General features: G+C 37.8%; 1 protein-coding gene across 4 annotated transcripts in view; it reads right to left on the reverse strand.

Annotated features, from left to right (window-relative positions):
• The window catches only part of col11a1a (collagen, type XI, alpha 1a), a 193,666-nt gene that overhangs the window by 166,929 nt on the left and 6,807 nt on the right, over window positions 1–19,930 (reverse strand). For all 4 annotated transcript variants that reach the window (XM_049480869.1, XM_049480871.1, XM_049480870.1 and 1 more), the window contains exons 2-3: window positions 7,797–7,961; window positions 5,081–5,294 (exon numbers count right to left, since the gene is read on the reverse strand). In XM_049480869.1, the coding sequence (XP_049336826.1) occupies window positions 5,081–5,294; window positions 7,797–7,961 (379 nt within the window). The remainder of the gene's footprint in view (window positions 1–5,080; window positions 5,295–7,796; window positions 7,962–19,930) is intronic.

Raw genomic sequence — 19,930 nt, forward strand, 5'->3', positions numbered from 1 at the left:
ACATTTATAAATATATCTTCATATTTGTTGGGTTTCAAAGAGAAAACAGCGAATTCCCACCGTTACTCTGCACAGACAGGCTTTGTTTGAGATCCTGCTGTTTTATAGACTCTTCCCCAGGGTTACAGAACATGCCGAGCTCCTCAGCTTTCCTCTAACTGATGGCTTCAAGACAGCCGTTTGTCAGAGCGATATTTCCTGCACGAGCGAGTGTGTGTTTATTTAAAGTTAGGGGGTCTGGAGTCTGGCCAGAAGCTCCACAATCCCCCAAAGAGGACGTTACTTTATGGACAGAACTTCAAAGAACGGAGGAAAAGAGAGAAATGCAGCCCGTCTGACTGCTAAATAAATCGCTAAATAAGCGATGCTGAGGGAGAATAAGGTCACCAGAAGACTGTAGATGTTGGAGAACACTGTTCTATAGATGTTTAAGTGGACATGAAACATTTTGGGGGGGAATTTTTTATATAAAATGTTTACTCACTGAATTGTAATGTATTTATGTTTGTTACGTTTGCGCTAGTGCGCCGCCATTTTGCCCGTGCAGCACTGGTGAAGTCACGAGGTTGGTTGGTTGAAGAGCCCAGGTACATCCAGTAGCTAGTGATCACGGTTAAGGACAAGAGCTTGTTGTTTGTGGAGATTATGGATGAAGACGAAGCTGAACTAGGCTAACGTGGATCATTTGCTCAGAGATCTTTCCTGTATAAACCTGAGCAGAACTTTTTAGATGCTTTTCTGAGAGCGAGACGTTTTGGAGGTGTCTATTCTCTCTCTACCTGCAGCCCGTCAACAGCAGGTACTGCCTCCAGTTAACTAGCTTTAGCTTGTTTATATACATTTAGCTATTTAGCATGTAAAGTCCAGAGCTCATTAAGACTGAATGAAACGAACATGATTTAAGTGGATATTGAAACACCCAGGCGCTGTTTGGTTGATAAACCGTTTAGTTTGGAAGTTAGAAGGTTTACTGGGTAGCTAGCTTCATCTGGTTAGCGTTAGCTAGCATTGGCTAGCTATGGTAAGATAGCTAGATACACAGCTGCTGGTTTTATAGTAGTTACAGTCGGACGGTCTGTACATCCCAGCTGTTCAGAGGAAAAAATAAAAACGGAAAAAAGGCTCGGACTTATTTATTATTTGTCCGGCGAACGACTAGCCTAATGCTCCTGACTCAAAAACCCTCTCCTCCACATATTTAGTTCTCATCTAGAAAGTGCTTGCCACTAACTCCTAGCATTGCAGCTAACCGGAGAATTCTCGCGCTTCAGCGAGATCTGAAAGTGAAAGTGAATCTTTGTCTCATTCTTCACCCTGTAAAATTTTACTACACCCAGGGGCATTACAGAAGCATCGATTTTTTTTTTTTTTTTTTTTTTTCCAATTGTGGATAATACTGTAGACTAAGTTTATGTTAGTGGGGCGTTCGGGAACCAACCTCGTGATGTCACTTTCAGTGCTGGGGCAAGATGGCGCTACACTTACTTATTTAGATTGCTTATTATTTTAATTCAGATTCACGGACAGCTGTTAAACTTATAAGATTTGTTAATTATCTTGTGAATTATACTAAATTCTTGAAATGTTTCATGTCCACTGTAAGGGGTCTTTTTTTAACCTCCTAAGACCCATGGTTACAAAAGCAGCAATAAAGTGTTAGTTGTGATTTTTAAACAATATTTCGCCACTGTTCCTGACTGAATTGAGCTCAAAATTCAGTCGTCAGAAATCCAGTGCACTTTATTTATTATTCTATAGATCTTAATGGGCTATAAAAAGTTATATGATGAACTTTGCATAAAAATAATATATACAAAAGTATATTTGGATATATATTTGGTATTTTAGGAATATATTGAATTACATTCTTCATAGTAGTCTATTTTTTTAAATACACTATATTATACTTTTTAAAAAGTATGATCAAAGTTTACTTTCAAACATTTGATGAAAGCATATTATTAAGGTATTTAATATATTTTAAGCAAGTACATTAATCTTTTAGTATATTTACAGCACACTTAGACATTTCTCAATATATTTTAAGAACAATTAAGTATATATATTAAATAAATATATATATTATATATATATTATTTCCCTTCGACCTCCTTTAAGCCCTACCTAAAAATGTTTTATCTTAACTTCTATTACTTTTGTATTTGACTATTGTAAGTCGTTTTGGACAAAAGCGTCTGCCAAATGTAATGTAGTGTAATGTAATGTATATATCAAGGTTTGAGAGCATCCATCAAAACAAAAAAGGGGGATGCTATGGGTGGTCTTAGGCTTTATTCCCAGGCTCACACGTTTGTCTTTTGTTATTCCGTCAGGTTTTACAGTGATTGTAAAGAACAGCCAGGAGATCTGAGCTGCTTTCTGTCGACGCTGAGAAAGAAAACAAGGCCTTTTGTATTCAGGACATCTTTAAAACCCAGGTGTCCCCAAAGCATTTGCTGCGCAAACAGCAACATTTACAGCAAGAACAACAAGCCAGCTCTGTTCTGACCAAACGCTCCAGCTTACGAAGATCTCCGGAGCAACGCTCTGGAGATCTCGTAAAATCCACTAACAAGCCAGAGACATTTAGAACATGAAGTCGGACTGGATGAGATCATCACCGAGGTTCGTAGGTTACTTCAGCATCCCCCTGCCCCCCCGCCCCTCATCTACAGTAATAAAAAAGTGCAGCGGGGGTTTCTAATTGACAAACATTGGTACTCAATGGTTTCCCAGCCAAAGCTATAGAAATGACCAAGAACCAACCATCAATCACTCTAAAACAGGGGTATTTAATTAGAATTCAGTATGGTCCAATTAGAGAACATTTTACCAGGCCAAGATCCGGACCGCCATCATTTTTAACTTATTTTAACTAATTTTAACTCATTTTTATTCTTAAAGTCATTTTTTTTATTTGCTTAGTTGAGTAGTTGATGCTTTTCACAATCTGGATTAGAACATTACTCAAATATTCACTATTCACTGTATACCTGTAACTCTACCTCTTCACTACTTTACTTTAACTGATGCTCTCAAACACTTTATTAAGAGACAAGAAATTCAAGTAATGAACTCTTGATGAGTTCAGCACAGCTGTTAACTGAAAGCCTGAATTCCAGGTGACTCTACCTCATAAAGCTGACTGTATTATATCTATCTCTGATTTCTGATTTTGGAATTGAATGACTTTCTTAATAAAGTAAACATTGATAAAATTAGCTGCCCAGCTTGATATTTGTGTTTCTGGTAGCTCTTGACTGTATATGGACCGAGCATGGCCTAAAATAGTGACCAAGCCTCGAAATAGACGAGAATAACTGCTAGCTGCTACAGATTTGACCTCCTAACAGGTGAACCCTGACTGTTCCTGTCTGGACTAGACACAGCTAAGTCTGAAATGGACACAGCTAAGCTTGACCAACCTGACTCTGCCTGCAAAAAGCCTGTAAGGACACGGCTAAGCTAACCCCTACCCCTAGCTACGCTAGCTTTGCCTCAGGATATTCTTTTATAGCAAGTCTAAGGTAACGCTGCCTCTGGATTTCCTTTAAAGCTAAGCTAATGTTGCCTCTGGGTAATTATTTTGGGCAATGCTAAGCTAACCCTAGGTCTGGCAAATCATTTATAGCAAAGCTAAGCTAACTTCTGGTTAGCTTTGGAAAGCCGGATGGATAACATTTTACTAAAACTTTGTTTAGAACCTAAGCTAACATTGTCTTGGAATGATCATTGAGGGTAAAGTTTGGCTAATTGTTTCTCTGAATGATCTTTTAAGGCAAAGCGAAGCTAACCCTAACTCTGGATGGTCCTTGTGGGCAAAGCTAAGCTAACCCTGCCTCTGTACTGTCATCTAAAGCGAACCTAACATTGCCTTAGGATTGTTCTTCAGGGTGAAGCTAAGCTAATTCTGTCTCTGGCAAAGTTTGGCTTATTGTTTTTCTGAATGCAAAGCTAAGCTAACTCTGCCTCTGGATGTTCCTGTATCACAAAACTAAGCTAACCTTGTCTCTGGATGTTTCTTTAGAACAAAGCTAAGCTAACCTTGTCTCTGAATGATGCTTTAAGGCAGATTTTGGCTAATTCTTCCTCTGAATGTTGTTTTAAGGCAAAGCTAAGCTAACCCTGCCTCTGGATGGCAATGCTAATCTAACCTTGCCTCTGGATGTTTCTTTAAGGCAAAACTTAGCTAACCCTAACTCTGGATGTTTCTTTAAGGCAAATCTAAGCTAACTCTGCCTCTGGATTAGCCTTAAAGGCAATGCTAAGCTGCCTCTTGATGTTCCTTTAGGGCAACGCTAAGCTAAAATTTCCTCTGGATTGTTCTTTAGGGCAGAGCTAAGCTAACCCTGTCGCTTGGTATTCCTTTAAGGCAAAAGGAAGCTAACCCTAACTGAATATACCCTATCTGAATAATCCTTTTTGGCTATGCTAAGCTAAACCCCTGATTGATGCTTTAGGGCATAGTTTGGCTTATTCTTACACTGAATGTTCCATTTGGGTAAAGCTAAGCTAACCCTCTCTCTGAATGTTCCTTTAAGGCAATGCTATGCTAACCCTGTCTCTGGATGTTCCTTTATGGTGATGCTAAGCTACTCCTGCCTCTTAGTTTGTCCTTTAGGGCAAAGCTAAGCTAACATTTCCTCAGGATTGTTCTTTTATGGCAATGCTAAGCTAACCCTAACTCTGGATTGTCTTTTAGGGCTATGCTAAGCTAACCCATGCCTCTGGAAACAAAAGAGTGTAGGCCACAACAGTCAAACTGTCCTGTTTATAGCTTAAAACTGAGCTGGACTAATAGTTTTAGCCAGTAAATGTAGGACAAAGACTCTAAAACGAATCTGACATCAACGGTTTATCACAAGGTGAGAATTTGCAGTAGTTATTTATGCATATTTGATGTATTTTAACCCAAATATGGTCCTTTATATAAAAGTAAAATAACTAAAACACTTGTGGACACTTTCACCTACTACTAGCACCAGCACTCCTACATGAAGAAGAAGCCTAAACAATGAACAGAGCCTCATAAGAAAGAGTCACACAGTGCTTGTTGGTGATTCATCCAGCCCCCACTTACTTTCCATCGGCCAGGTTGAGGGTGCGGAAGAGGGGGTAATCCTCAGGGGCAGGTTTTCCAGTCTGATCTTCATACAGGAAGACAGGGGAACGTCCCACCTCAACGCCCAGCTGCTGGACGCCCCGCTCGCTGTACATGGACAGCAGGAAGGACTGGAGACCATTCTTGGGTTTGATGGTGGTCAGGATGGAAAAATCTTCAGGGAAAACTCCATCTAGGGACAAGAGCAGATGAATACTTAACCTCGGCAATCAAGATGTCATAAAACACCCAAAACACAATTAAAAGAAAAACAGAAAGAGCTTCCAAGAGCTTTATCAAATCCTTAGCTATTGTTTCCTTCAGCTGCCGAGCCAATTTGGAGGAGCATCAATGTCTGTTCTGTAAGGAAAACATTTTAACAAGGCTTGACTTTAAGCCCTTGTTTAATTTATCAGAAATAAAATCTTCATTTTCTAGGAAAAGCTGGGAAAAAAGAGGCTCAGGGGAGGCATCAAATGTCCTACACTGCAGCAGCAGCTCGCTAGCATGAGCTAAACGAGCTAAATAAAACACAGCTGCCTCAACACCTAATGGAGATAACAGGCATTTATTTACATACAATACTAGAAACAGCTGGACAGCTGTCATCACATCTGGAATGAATGGTACATCTCAGCACTTTGGGTGTTTAAAATTAGCTTAAAGGGTCCTTAAGAATTTTGAGATACTAGCAATGGGTTAAAGTCCACTACTTTTTGGGCCATATGTTGGCCCAACATATGGAAGTCAGGATATGACAAATGATGGGTTAAACACTGGCCCAGTTGTGTTGTACACCAAATATTAGGGCCTAAACTGGCCTTTTGTGAGTTTAAGGTCGACTGGAAGGATAAGGCCTCTTTGGGAAGCCCAGTTGGCTGTTTGAAACGAGTCTAAAGTAGTCCTAAAGAAATTCCAGGACACTGGAACTGGGTTGAAGTCCACTACTTTCTGGGATCCAGTCTATGTGTCTAAATGTTGGCCCAACATATGGAAGTCAGTGATTGGACCTATTAAAGTCAGGATGAGACAAATGATGGGTCAAACATTGGCCCAGCTGAGTTTTACACTACATATGTGGGCCTTAACTGGCCTTTTGTGAGTTTAAGGTGGACTGGAAGGATAAGGCCTATTTGGGAAGCCCAGTTGGCTGTTTAAAATGAGTCTAAAATAGTACCAAAGAGATTCCAAGACACTAGAAATGGGTTAAAGTCCACTGATTTCTAGGAACCAGAACTTCTTTTTATCCATGTGTCCAAATGTCGGCCCAACATATGGTAGTCAATGTAGGACAAATGATGGGTTAAACTTTGGCCCAGTTGTCTTTTACACCACATATTAGTGCCTAATTACTGGCCTTATTAGAGTTTAAGGTGGGCAATGGGACAATGGCAGTGGGTTGAAGTTGAAGTCCACTACTTTCTGAGATCCAGAACGTTTTATCCATGAGTCCAAATGTTGCTCCAACATATGGAAGTCAATGATGGACCCTATTAAAGTCAGGATGGGACAAATGATGGGTTACATTGGCTCAGTTGTGTTGCACACCAAATAATTGGGCCTAAACTGGCCTTATATGAGTTTAAGGTGGACTGGAAGGATAAGGCCTATTTAGGAAGCCCAGCTGGGTCCCAATAACAACACTTGCAAACCCATTCAGAGTCTAAGACCACCTGAAACCTGTCAACAGAGTAAAAAGCTATATTACAATATTCAAGACTTTATCTTTATACTGGACACTTTAAATACCATCACTGCATGTTAGTCAAACAAGCTGCTGCTCTGCTTTCCCACCATTCTACCACACTGTGATCTCAGGCTTTATTAGTTGTTTGTACAGCTGCTTTACTGTGTTTATTGGGCTGAATACCTTCACAGTTTATGGTAAAACTCGTAGGGTTTATTCTTAAAAAAGAATCTAAGCTAAATTTGAGCTTTTCATACATATGTAAAGAAATAAAGAAACAAGCATCAGTAGAAATGAAAAACACTTATAATCAAGAGGAAGATGGATGATCACAAACCATCAAACCACCAAACTGAACTGCTTGAATTTTTGCACCAGGAGTAAAGCAGCATAACGTTATCCAAAAGCAGTGTGTAAGACTGGTGGAGGAGAACATGATGCCAAGATGCATGAAAAAAACTGTGATTAAAAACCAAAAAGGGTTATTCCACCAAATATTAATTTGCTTCATAAATATGAACTTGTTTTATTTGCATTATTTGAGGTCTGAAAGCTCTGCATTTTTTTTTTTGTTATTTCAGACATTTCTCATTTTCTGCAAATAAATGCTCTAAATGAAAATATTTTTATGTATGTCCCAGGCCGGTACTGATAAGTGCCAGTTTCATCATTACAATGGTTTTGAGGGTCTTGTGACTGCACTTGAGGATTGACTGACTTTATTTTTTTCTCATAATTTGGATACTCTACCTCTTCACTACTTTAACTGATGCTCTCAAACACTTTATTAAGAGACAAGAAATTCAAGTAATTAACTCTTGATGAGTTCAGCACAGCTGTTAACTGAAAGCCTGAATTCCAGGTCACTCTACCTCATAAAACTGACTGAGGAAGAGGTGCAACTTATATAAAACATATTGTGGAACATAGTATTAATCTACTTTTAAAATAATGAAAAAACACTGAATTTAAGCAGAAATGTAGATATAGGTCCAGGTCAGGACTTACCTGGGAAGAGCTGTTTGGTGGGGGCGCTGATCTGGGCGGCCTTGCCCACTCTGTAGGCCGTGTCAGGCTGAGAGGCTTTTCTGTTCACGCAGAATCCTGATGTTTTCTGTACTCCTTCAGGGCTATTGTGAAATTCTAATACTTTTAGCACGTCCACGGGTTTAGCTGTGAGGAGAGAGAAAACGGAGAGAGAATTGTATTTTATTATTTAAATTCAGTTATAAAATTATAATACAGTAGTTACAGTAACAGAACTTACATGTCACACTCACACTTAGAAAGAGAGAAATAAGGCGGACAGGGAGATGAGAAAACAGAGACAGGTGGATTAAACTAGGTTTAACTTTAAGTTGAATAGCTTTTACTGCTGCAAACAACATTCAAAATGCAAAATTAAGCTAACCAACATTTATTACTGCAAGTTCTACTGTCATGGTTCAGCTGAACTTTTTTTTTTTTCTGTTTTTAAATATTTATTTTATATAAAGCTATGGCATTATAATCACCATATAGCTAAGTAACCAAGTATTATTGTTAACGAAAACGAACGAAATAATAAAAAAAAACTGAAAGTGTAAGTTCTTCTTAACTGAAACTAATAAAAACAGTAATTAAAACAAAAAACTAAAACGAACTGAAATTGCAGATTTAATACCCTCATTTTCGTGTTTGTTCATTTATTTTTAAATAAATATAATAAGTAAGTAAGCAGTGATATAATTTTGTCATATTTTTCGAAGAACAACTGAAAACATACTCAAATGTGGTATATCATGATATATATCTTTATCGTGATATAAAAAAATCCATATCGTGATATATGATTTTTCCCATATCGCCCAGCACTAATTTGAGTTTACTCAACTTTAAAACTGTAAGCTACCGTATTTTTTTTTCGCACTTAAAACACATTCTCAAAAATCTGAACGAATGAATAAAATGAACGAAATGAACAAAACGAACAAATTCATATTTCATTCTGCACTGTGCCCACAGGTTCCAGTGGCTCCCAGTGGTTTATAATCGCATCACATTCTGTCCCCAGGAAATTACATGCATAAATGCACAAAAAATAACCATACAATACATTTTATTATTAAGCATAGTGTCTTGTATATCTACCTAATAGCAGAAATAAGATATGTAATTAAAATAGCATTTGTTACCTGTCCCCACTCTCTAACTATACACTTTACCATGAAATATAATAATAATAATAATATATAATATATGATATATATTATTTTCATAATAAATCTGTAATATTTAAGTTAAAATACACATTTTAGTTATCTAGTCCCTGGGTTTTACGTTTCACTCAGTCCTGTTACCGTAACACATTACCCTGATCATCTGAAAAAAATCTAGAACATTCTACAAAAGGAAGTCACATCTACAACAGGAAGTGACATCATCAGCTGGTTCTGGTTCTGAAGATCATGGGAAGACCAAAATTCCCAAAGTTCCCTCATTAGTTTTTCTGTATATTTGATCTTATTGTAACTGTAATGACTGAGGAGGAGCTCAATCTCAACACTCTGTCTTGTTACCTAAATTAATTCTTACATCTTATTGGTTTATTTTTGAAAATACAGATTTTGGGAAAATCACTAGAATGTGCTCAGTCTCCTCATGCTATTAGCAAATTTTCATGTTTTTGCTATTTCTAGGCTAAAACCTCATTCCTGTTACTTTCTTTCTGTTACTCAAAGCATAAAAAGTAACAGGAGTGAGTTCCAGTAACAGAAATAAATGCCAGTAACAGGAGTGAGTTCCAGTAACAGGAGTGAGTTCCAGTAACAGGAGTGAGTGCCAGTAACAGGAGTGAGTGCCAGTAACAGGAGTGAGTGCCAGTAACAGGAGTGAGTTCCAGTAACAGGAGTGAGTTCCAGTAACAGGAGAGAGTTCCAGTAACAGGAGTGAGTTCCAGTAACAGGAGAGAGTTCCAGTAACAGGAGAGAGTTCCAGTAACAGGAGTGAGTGCCAGTAACAGGAGAGAGTTCCAGTAACAGGAGAAAGTTCCAGTAACAGGAGTGAGTGCCAGTAACAGGAGTGAGTGCCAGTAACAGGAGAGAGTTCCAGTAACAGGAGAGAGTTCCAGTAACAGGAGTGAGTGCCAGTAACAGGAGAGAGTTCCAGTAACAGGAGAGAGTTCCAGTAACAGGAGTGAGTGCCAGTAACAGGAGAGAGTTCCAGTAACAGGAGTGAGTGCCAGTAACAGGAGTGAGTGCCAGTAACAGGAGTGAGTGCCAGTAACAGGAGAGGTGGATGGTGGTCTTAATACTTGATGAACCACAAGTTTGGTTAGAAAAATGTCTCAGTAGAACCACCAGATTAGGATTCTGTAAATTAGCCAGTCAATCACATCACTTTATGCCAAAAAGGACACTGCTAAAAGTTATACAGCAACCTTTTCTTGATCAATTTTGCAGGTTCTTCAGTTTTAAACTGTGGAGGAACCTTCAATAAAGCTTAATAAAGTGCCTAAAGAGACATTTTAAAACATTTAAACTTCTAAAAAAGTAAACTAGTAAAAGCAATGGTTCTTCACATAACCACCAACACATAGAATACTGTGAATGGATATTTAGAGTTTCCATTAAAATGGTTTTATATAACATCAAACTGGTTTAACTATTACAGTAAAAAAAAATGCAAGGACTTTGTGGAGCTGCTACATTATGTGCAACTACAGCTCTGGAAAAAAATTACCAAATTGAAAACCTCTGGAATATAATTAAGAGAAAGATGGATGATCACAAACAATAAAACAAAGTGAATAAAGCTGAACTGCTTGAATTTTAGCACAGGCAGTGGCATAAGGTCACCCAAAAGCAGTGTGTAAGACTGGTGGAGGAGAACATGATGCCAAGGTGCATGAAAAACTGTGATTAAAAACCACGGTTATTCCACCAAATATTGATTTCTGGACTCTCTGAAATTTTTATGAATATGAACTTGTTGAACTTGTCTTGTTTTCTTTGAATTATTTGAGTATCTAAATGCTCTGAAACATCTTTTTCCTTATTTTGATCATTTATCATTTTTTGCAAATAAGTGCTCTAAATGACTATTCGTTAGACTGGTAGTTTGAAATATGGAGGAGTGTTGTCAGCATTTTTTTTTTATAAAACAAACAACGTTTTAAATAATTTTACTCAAACACATACCTATAAATAGCAAAGTCAGGCTGATAATCTGATAAGTGGTCTTGGTACCACTCTAAAATAAGACTACCTTTATAAAGGGTTTATAAATGGTTTACAATGAGTTTATCAATGGCTACTAATTAGGTTGTAAATGCCTTAAAAATCATTAATAATCAGTTATAACACAAACATAAAAAGGGAAACAATGACCTGTTGTTTGCCAAATAGTGAACCCACAGCCATCTATATTGTTGCCCTTTCTACGTATGTGTTATAACTGATTATTAATGATTTTTAAGGCATTTACAACCTAATTAGTAACCATTAATAAACTAATTGTAAACCATTTATAAACCCTTTTAAAGGTAGTCTTATTTTAAAGTGGTACTGTGGTCTCTTAATGTTTTCTAGAGCTGTAAAAATACCCATATTGACATCGATATTTAAGATTTTTAAGGTTTAACTTGACAGATTAAAGTTATTTTGAAGCTCAGGCTCTGATGGACACATCTGAAGGTCTGAAGGTGGAATTTGAGGCATTTTAACATCTTCAGTGTTAAATTTGAGCATCTCTCTTCCAGCTCTCCTCTGTTGTTTTGTGCTTTTCTGCTCTCGGGTTAAAGGGCAGCGGTCATAAAGACTGGGAAACGCTGGTGAAAACCTCCATGGCGAAGGCCTTTCACCTCCATTCATCTGGTCTATAAAGGCGGCGTCTTTGTGTGGAGTGGTCAGTGGACCCAGTCAGTGACCGGTCCCCCTCAGAACCTCTCCAGAGAGCCAGATACTCATCAACTGACCTCTGAGGAACATGTGGAGAACACAGAAGCCCTGAAGGCTATCAGTAAACTCCGAAAGAGAAGCAAGAGGCAACCATTCAGTCCCAACACTTCCAGCTTTGTTTGCTGTGTCTCGTTCACACTTAGCTGAGATTCTCCCAGCAGAACTGAAGCTCCTGAGATTTTCCAGCCCTGACCATGTGATCTGGACCTGAAATACAACTGACTGAACTGACCCTTAGGGCCCAAAAATACCTTGTGTGGCTCAGAATGTGCAAAAGACATGAACTAATTCTCTTAATTAATAATGGGTGTGTTTAATTTTGGGCATAAAGTGAAATAAAAACCCATCAGTGTGCCAGTCGTCATTCCCTTTAAGAATCAGGTGAGCTCTGACTTTGGCGCGTTCGTATCTTAACAGCGCAGAGCTTTTGCGTATCTCAGTAGAGACAGATACTGAGCTGCTCGTTCACATTGTGAAGATACACCAGCAGCTTATTTTAGAAAACAGCAATGTTATTTTATTCTTTATTCTTTTACAGCTCTCCAGCATGGTTTGGATAGGATTGGGTGGCTGACTGTTGTCAGGGTTTTAATCAGTCAGTGGCGCACCACCAAGACAGAAACACACCAGATTTCTCTATTTCTTACACTGTATAACTCACTGTTATCTTTTACACATTTTTTATCCAACAGACAATTAGAAATTCTTGATTGTTTTGTTACAGAGATCTGGAGTTAATACAGTATATACACCATTTATTTACGTCTTTAGCTCATTTAAGGAAACAATAATGTTATTTTATTCTTTATTCTTTTACGGCTCACCTGCATAGACAAGATAGGATTGGGCGGCTTACTGTTGACTGTTGTCAGGGTTTTAATAAGTCAGTGGCACACCACCAAGATAGAACCACACCAGAAATTTACCTGAACACACCTCACTTCCAGATCACCACACCCATCAGTGTAGAGCGGGTGCGAGGCATGAAAATAGACTTTGTAGATGAGGTGTAAGATAGGAATGAGCATTGCGACGAGCCTTGCACAGGGTGTAAGATAGAGCCTCCAGCCTGTTAAAAGAATAGACCAGCAAACAAACCACCAATTTCCAGTCTAAACCATCACACTCTCTCCAGTCTTTTATAATAGACTGTACTAAGGTATATGGCCTGTCGTGATAATGATTTTAGTTTGGACAATATATTGTCCAGAAATAATTGCGATAAACGATATTATTGTCATTTTATGCCACTGATATAATGATACAATAGCATAATAAAACCTTTACATCAATTAAAAAAGTTTCAATTGAAAACTAAAACATTTTTAAAATCACAAACACAAGTTTTTAAAAGTCAACACTGATATTACAGTATCTTGACATAATTGTTATCTTGGGCAATCATCATAGTATCATATTGTGAGATGCCCTTTGATTCACATACCTATTTCTTATACTGTATAACTCACTGTTATATTGTACAAAACTTTTGTCCAATAGAGAATGAAAAATGCTTGCTTGTTGTTACAGAGGTTTGGAGTTTTTACAGTGTATACTCCATTTATATGAATGTAACTAGAGTCTGTACACTACTGTACTGTATTTCGTATTTTTTGGACTATAAAAGGCATCGGATTATAAGGCGCACTTTTAATGAACGTCTATTTTACATAAGGCGCATTAATCAACACTATTAAGGATGCCTACATCGAAGTGAGCCACGGTGTCGCCACGTTTCTCTTCTAATGTGGAAGCTGGAGAAGCGCTTAAGTAAACAAAACTATAATTCTTAAAAAATATATATTTTAAAGTTAAACGAGTGCTGGATGTTGATCTACACAGATTTCTCTCCTAAAAACTATTTATTTGGGTGAGTAAAGAACTTCCGTTTACTTATAGTAAGCTTAGATTCCCAATATTTTGTCTAAGGGTGAGTTTTCAGTAATAGTCAAGTTTCTCCAGCAGCACAGCTGGGAGCAGCAGCATTAGCAATATCATTAGCCGCTAACCGCAGCGCTAGACTGAGTAACCCTGAGTGTTTCAGTAACCCAGAGTGCTACCAGCTAGCGGTTCATCCCACGTAGCTTTAGGTTTTAACACAGCAAACACACAGACTACAGTCCAATATACTTGCATAATACATGCTAATGCTGCTGCACCGAGCCTTAGTGCTGGAAAAACTTTACTGAAAGAAACCTCACCCTTATAAAGCTGTACTTCAGCAGTTTCAGTGGCTTTACCTGACTGATATAATTCATACATAAGGTATAGTGTCAATTTTTGGGAAAATTAAAGGATTTTAAGTGCGTGTACAGTTCGAAAAATACAGTGTATAACAATAAATTGCTATATATCGTCACTAACAGTTAGAGAAGTTAGTTATTAAGGCACCAAACTATATAAAACATGAGGCTAAAAGAGAGCAAAAGGAATAAAAGCTGTATACATGAGATTCTTCACCAAACTATGACTTTAACACACTACATACAATGTGTGCAGTCTTCAGCAGAGCTCAGTCTGAGGAGCTGGTGTGAGTTTACCCTGGCAAATACTCTGAACAAACACACACACACACACTGATTCATACAGTCCTTTCAGAGAGTGTGTGTGTGTGTGTGTGTGTGTGTGTGTGTGTGGTGAATAGGAAATAAATCTGGGTTAAAAGGCCGAGCAGAAGATCAAACAGGCTGATTGCTCTTTTATGAGAAGAGGATTCTTGGCGCGGGGGAAGGAATGTCTGATTTCGCTTCAGTAAATGAGCTCATCAAACGCTTGATTATGGTGCTAACATGGAAAATATAAACAGCAGTCATCTCCCAGCCATCCACACTCACTCAGAAACACAGCTATACGAATGTATAGCAGATAAATACGGCCCTAAATAGATTTACAGTACATTTAATGGTCTTTTTATTCAGTAAAATACTATTAGATAGACTCTACACTCTGGGTTCTGGAGCTCTGGATGAGTTTAATGCTATAGAAAAGCATTAAAAGGGTGTTCTACAGATCTAAATCGCTGATTTTCATATTTATATTGATAAGCGTATTGTATTTTTCAGACTATAAGGCATATCAAATTATAAGGCGCATTTTAAGCTTCACTAGTAAGGATGCCTACATTGATGTGAGCAAGAGTATCGCCATGTTTCCCTTCTAATGGAGAAGCTGGTGGAAGCACCTAAGAAATTAAAACTGTTATTTTTAAAAGTCAAATGAGCGCTAGATGTTAATCTACACAGTTTCCTCTTCTAAAACCATTTATTATAGTGACTGAATTGATTCCATTTATTTACAGTAAGCTTAGATTTCCAATATGTTGTTTAATTATGAGTTATCAGTGATGTTTCTCCAGCACTAAGGCTTGGTGCAGCAGCATTAGCATTAGCCGCTAACCGCATCGCTAGCGGGATGCAAATGACGCCCGATAGCGCTAGACAGGGGAACCCTGAGAGTTCCCGTAAAACCCATATCACATACCACACCATGTCAAAGAGCCTTCATTAAAGAAGGTCTATGAAAGACTCTCTAGGAAAACAGAAAAAAAAGACATTCTAAACGGTCTAAAGCGCTGCCATTATGAACAGGAGATCGCTGGTTCGAATCCCAGTCATGCAGCTTGCCATCAAATTGGAATAAAATGGGAAAAAAATAAATCAAATTATAAAAATTAAAGAAAAGAAATGTGAGAAAATTAGCCCTACATTAACTTAAATCAATGAAATACAGCTATGGGAAAACATAAGAGACCAGTTTAGAGCATTTATTTGCAGAAAATGAGAAATGGCTGAAACAAAAAAAAGATGCAGAGCTTTCAGACCTCAAATAATGCAAAGAAAACAAGTTCATATTCATAAAGATTTAAGAGTTCAGAAATAATCAATATTTGGTGGAATAATCCTGGTTGTTTTTTAATTACAGTTTTAATTAATGTATCTTGGCATCATGTTCTCCTCCACCAGTCTTACACACTGCTTTTGGATAACTTTATGCTGCTTTACTCCTGATGCAAAAATTCAAGCAGTTCAGTTTGGTGGTTTGATGGCTTGTGATCATCCATCTTCCTCTTGATTATATTCCAGAGGTTTTCAATTTAGCAAAATTAAAGAAACTCATCATTTTTTAAATCTTTTTCTTTCTTTTATATATTTTTTTCCAGAGTTGTATCTACAATGCTACAATACACCGATTTTAATCCAGTAAACTCATACTGTAATTCTTTCTTTTTTAAAGTCACTTTAAAGTTGTATAAAGTTAAGGGTCCCTCACTAATCACCCGGCAGCCCTGCCACTCTCCCTGCCGCTCTCCCCGCCGCCAAGCCTCCAGCTCCAGCTAGGTGCAATCAGCTGGAAAAGCGTGGACCTTTTCACCTGCAGCTCCCTGAGACTCCACTAATGTATTCACCCCCTCCCTCCTTCCCTCTCTCTCTCCTTCCCTCCCTCTCTCTCTCTCTCTCTCTCTCTCTCTCTCCCCCTCTCCTAACCCCTCTCTGACATACGCCTGCCGTTTGAACAAGACGGCATTATGCCTGACTGAGAAAACTTCACTTCAGGAGGGAAAGATTGACTGAAAAAAAAGAGAGGAAAGAAAAAAAAAAACGTGTTCCCTCCCTCCCTCCCTCCCGGACCACTGCGAAGTACAATATTCCCATACACACCAAAAACAGCTATACACCACCCATACCCAACCAACATACACCACCTATTTATAGTCTACAGCCTATTCACACACTTTAATTACAGCATGTGTGTTTTACAGCAGATCCACAGTAAAAAAAGCTTTCTACTGCTTTACTAAAGAGAAAGAGAGAGAGAGAGAACCCAACTGAGCATTTATTTGCAGAAAATGAAAAATGGTTAAGACCACAAATAATGCAAAGAAAACAAGTTCATATTCATGAAGTTTTAAGAGTTCAGAAATCAATATTTGGTGGAATTATAACCCTGATATTTTTTAATCACAGTTTTTTTTCATGCATCTTGGCATCATGTTCTCCTCCACCAGTCTTACACACTGCTTTTGGATAACTTTATGCTGCTTTACTCCTGGTGCAAAAATTCAAGCAGTTCAGTTTGGTGGTTTGATGGTTTGTGATCATCCATCTTCCTCTTGATTATATTCCAGAGGTTTTCAATTTGGTAAAATCGAAGAAACTCTTATTTTTTGCAGAGCTGTAGATAATCGGGATAAAAGAGTTACTTTGTAACACTACCCCTAAACAACCAGGACCAACCATTTCTTATCTCCACTTTTCCTCACCTTTTTCTGTAATTCTTATGAGACCCACTTATTGTTTCTTACTGCACAACATTGGGTAAAGATGGGATAAAACTTTTAATCTCTGAACAGTTCATTCAAAGAAGACTATTTCCAATCTAGGCAATTAGTTATTTAACCAAGAACTGTGAACGATTCTCTAAAAGAACCACTTCATTTTGTTTCCTGTAAAAATCTATAAAAAAGGTTTCTTTGGAACAATAAGACGAACAAGAAGAACCATCTGTGGTTCCTCAATGAACTTTTCATTTGCCAAACAGTTTTTTGGAGCAGTTGCATGGAAGAAACATGTATTGTTTCCCAAAGAACCAAGAACATCCCCAAAAGTACAGTTGATTTTTCTACAGAAGGTCTTTCAAAGACTCTCTATGAACACAATATAGGGAGTTATTTAACAAAGGTCTTAGAAAGACTGTCTAGGAGAATCACTTTACTGCGGTTCCTGTAAGAATCTTTAAGAATCCAAAAAGGTTTATGTGGAGCGATAAGATAGAAGAACCATCTTTTGTTCCTTATTAAACCTTTCAGTTGCCAAACAGGTGATTTTGGAGCAGCTGCATCAAAAAACACTCATGGTTTCCCAAAGAGCCTTTCCAAAATTACAGCTGGTTCTTTAAATAAGCCAAATAAACATTTGTGGTGCAAAAAGAACCAGTTTTATGCAGCTAATGGAAGCTAATATGCTCTGTATACTTTCTAATGGATACATAACAGGTTTTCTGCAGCTACTTTATAAATGGTGGTGTTTTTAAACAGTAAGTGTATATATGATTAGTGTAATGAATGGAATATAAAGGTAGGCCTTGTGTGAACCAGTAGTGGTTCTTTTAAGCTACTGCTTCAAGAAAACATTCTTTAAACCAACCAGAAATGGTTTCATGAACTTATCTTTCCAATCAAACCTGCTTGGCCAATGAAAGGTCCTTTAAGGATCCAAAAAAATTATATATATATCCTCATTGCTTCATTGCTGCCTATTTTGGTCTTTTAAATTGTTCTTCAATTAACCAAAAATGAAAGGTATTTTCAGGAAGCAACAAGGGTTTTCCTAACTAATGCTTCAAGGACCAGTATTATGTACTGAAAGGTTCTTTCAAGAACCACAAAAATCATTATACCAACAACCAACGTTTTTAAAGAAACCAAATATCTTGCTAATCCCAATAACTGTCCACTAAAACAATGTGATTCTTCTAGTAAATAGCATTTTTGGTGTAGTTTCGAGATGTTTTAAGGCTAAAAAGTGGTTCTTTTAAGGAATCACTCCAAAAGAGACCCACTGTTAAACTTTTTAACAGTTATTTTGAGAGTCAGTGTTGGTTCCTCTGTGGGATCAATCCAAAGAGAACCTATTTTTGGTGTTTGAAAGGTTCTTCTATGGCAAAACTCGTAAAAAATGTCCCCCTTTTTTGACAACAGCTCTTTTGAGAGCCAATGCTTGGTGCCTGGTATGGTTCTTCTATGGCACTGCACCAAAGACAACCTATTTCTGGTCTGGAAAAGTGGTTATTTCATGATTTTACTCTAAAAAAGAGCCAGTTTTACTCTTTTAAAGGTTCTGTTGAAGACAAAACCATCTATTTCTGTTTTTTAAAGAGTGAAAAAGTGATCCTTAAGTGTCAAAAACCCAAAGAACCCATTTCTAAGAATGTTTTTTAGTTTTTTTCTGGGGTTGTTCTGTTAGCTGTGGTTCTGCAGCAGCAGAAGCAGCAGATCTGAAGCTCTGGGTTTATGTTTCTGAGAGCTGCATGTTGGGACGTGTAGATATGATGTGTAATTACAGCACATCAAAACCACCAGATCTTCAAAAAACACACAGGCAGAACCGGCGGCGGGTCGCGGCTGCAGGGCCGAGCCGGCCCGGCAGTGGCAGCGGCAGTGGCGGCGCTGAGAGACGGGACCCGGGGCCGGCGGCGGCGCTTGGAGAACGTTCGGGGGATGATGATGTGAAGCGTGAGCATTGTCTGAAGGAATGCGTATCTGAGCTGATCTTCAGCCTCAGGGCCCGAAAACGTGTCCGTGCACCGCCAGCCAGCGAGAGGGCACCCTACAGACACGCACACATACCTCCACCTGCCACCCGCCACCAGCCAGAAGCACCCGGCACCCGGCACATTAACCCCTTACTACTCTCTACTCTCAATCATTCAGAATCTACTTAGAAAGACTCAATATCTATTATGAGTTATTCAGTATCTACTATAAATTAATCTACTAAGGATTTTTCAGTATCCACTATGAATTACAAAGTAATAAACAATTAACAAAGTAACTGACTGAATGTACTATGGATTTAAGAATAGCCAGTTTGAGTTACTTAGTATCTACTCTAAATGTTTCAATATCTTCTAAGAATTACTATAAAAAAAAAACACATTTCAGTTCTCAAAACTTCTTAAAACTACATTTTGTTCCCTAAACCCCCCAAAAATGCTCCTTGAAGCAGTTATTTCTTTTATTTATCTTGTTTTAGAGTTATCCACTAGAAGAATCACATTGCTTTAGGGACCAAAAAAGTTCATAGAATTAGTTAAATTGAGTTGGCTGTTAATATACAGCACTGGAAAAAATGAAGAGAGCACTTCAGTTTCTGAATCAGTTTCTCTGATTTTGCTATTTATAGGTTTATGTTTGAGTAAAATGAACATTGTTGTTTTATTCTATAAACTACAGACAACATTTCTCCCAAATTCTATTAAAAAATATATTGTCATTTAGAGCATTTATTTGCATAAAATGAGAAATACAGAGCTTTCAGACCTCAAATAATGCAAAGAAAACAAATTCATATAAATAAAGTTTTAAGAGTTCAGAAATCAATATTTGGTGGAAGAACCCTGTTTTAAATCACAGTTTTCATGCATCTTGGCATCATGTTCTCCTCCACCAGTCTTACACACTACTTTTGGATGGTCCTTAAAGCAATT

The sequence above is a fragment of the Astyanax mexicanus genome, chromosome 6 (assembly GCF_023375975.1).
Source record: "Astyanax mexicanus isolate ESR-SI-001 chromosome 6, AstMex3_surface, whole genome shotgun sequence".
NCBI classification, from domain to species: domain Eukaryota; kingdom Metazoa; phylum Chordata; class Actinopteri; order Characiformes; family Acestrorhamphidae; genus Astyanax; species Astyanax mexicanus.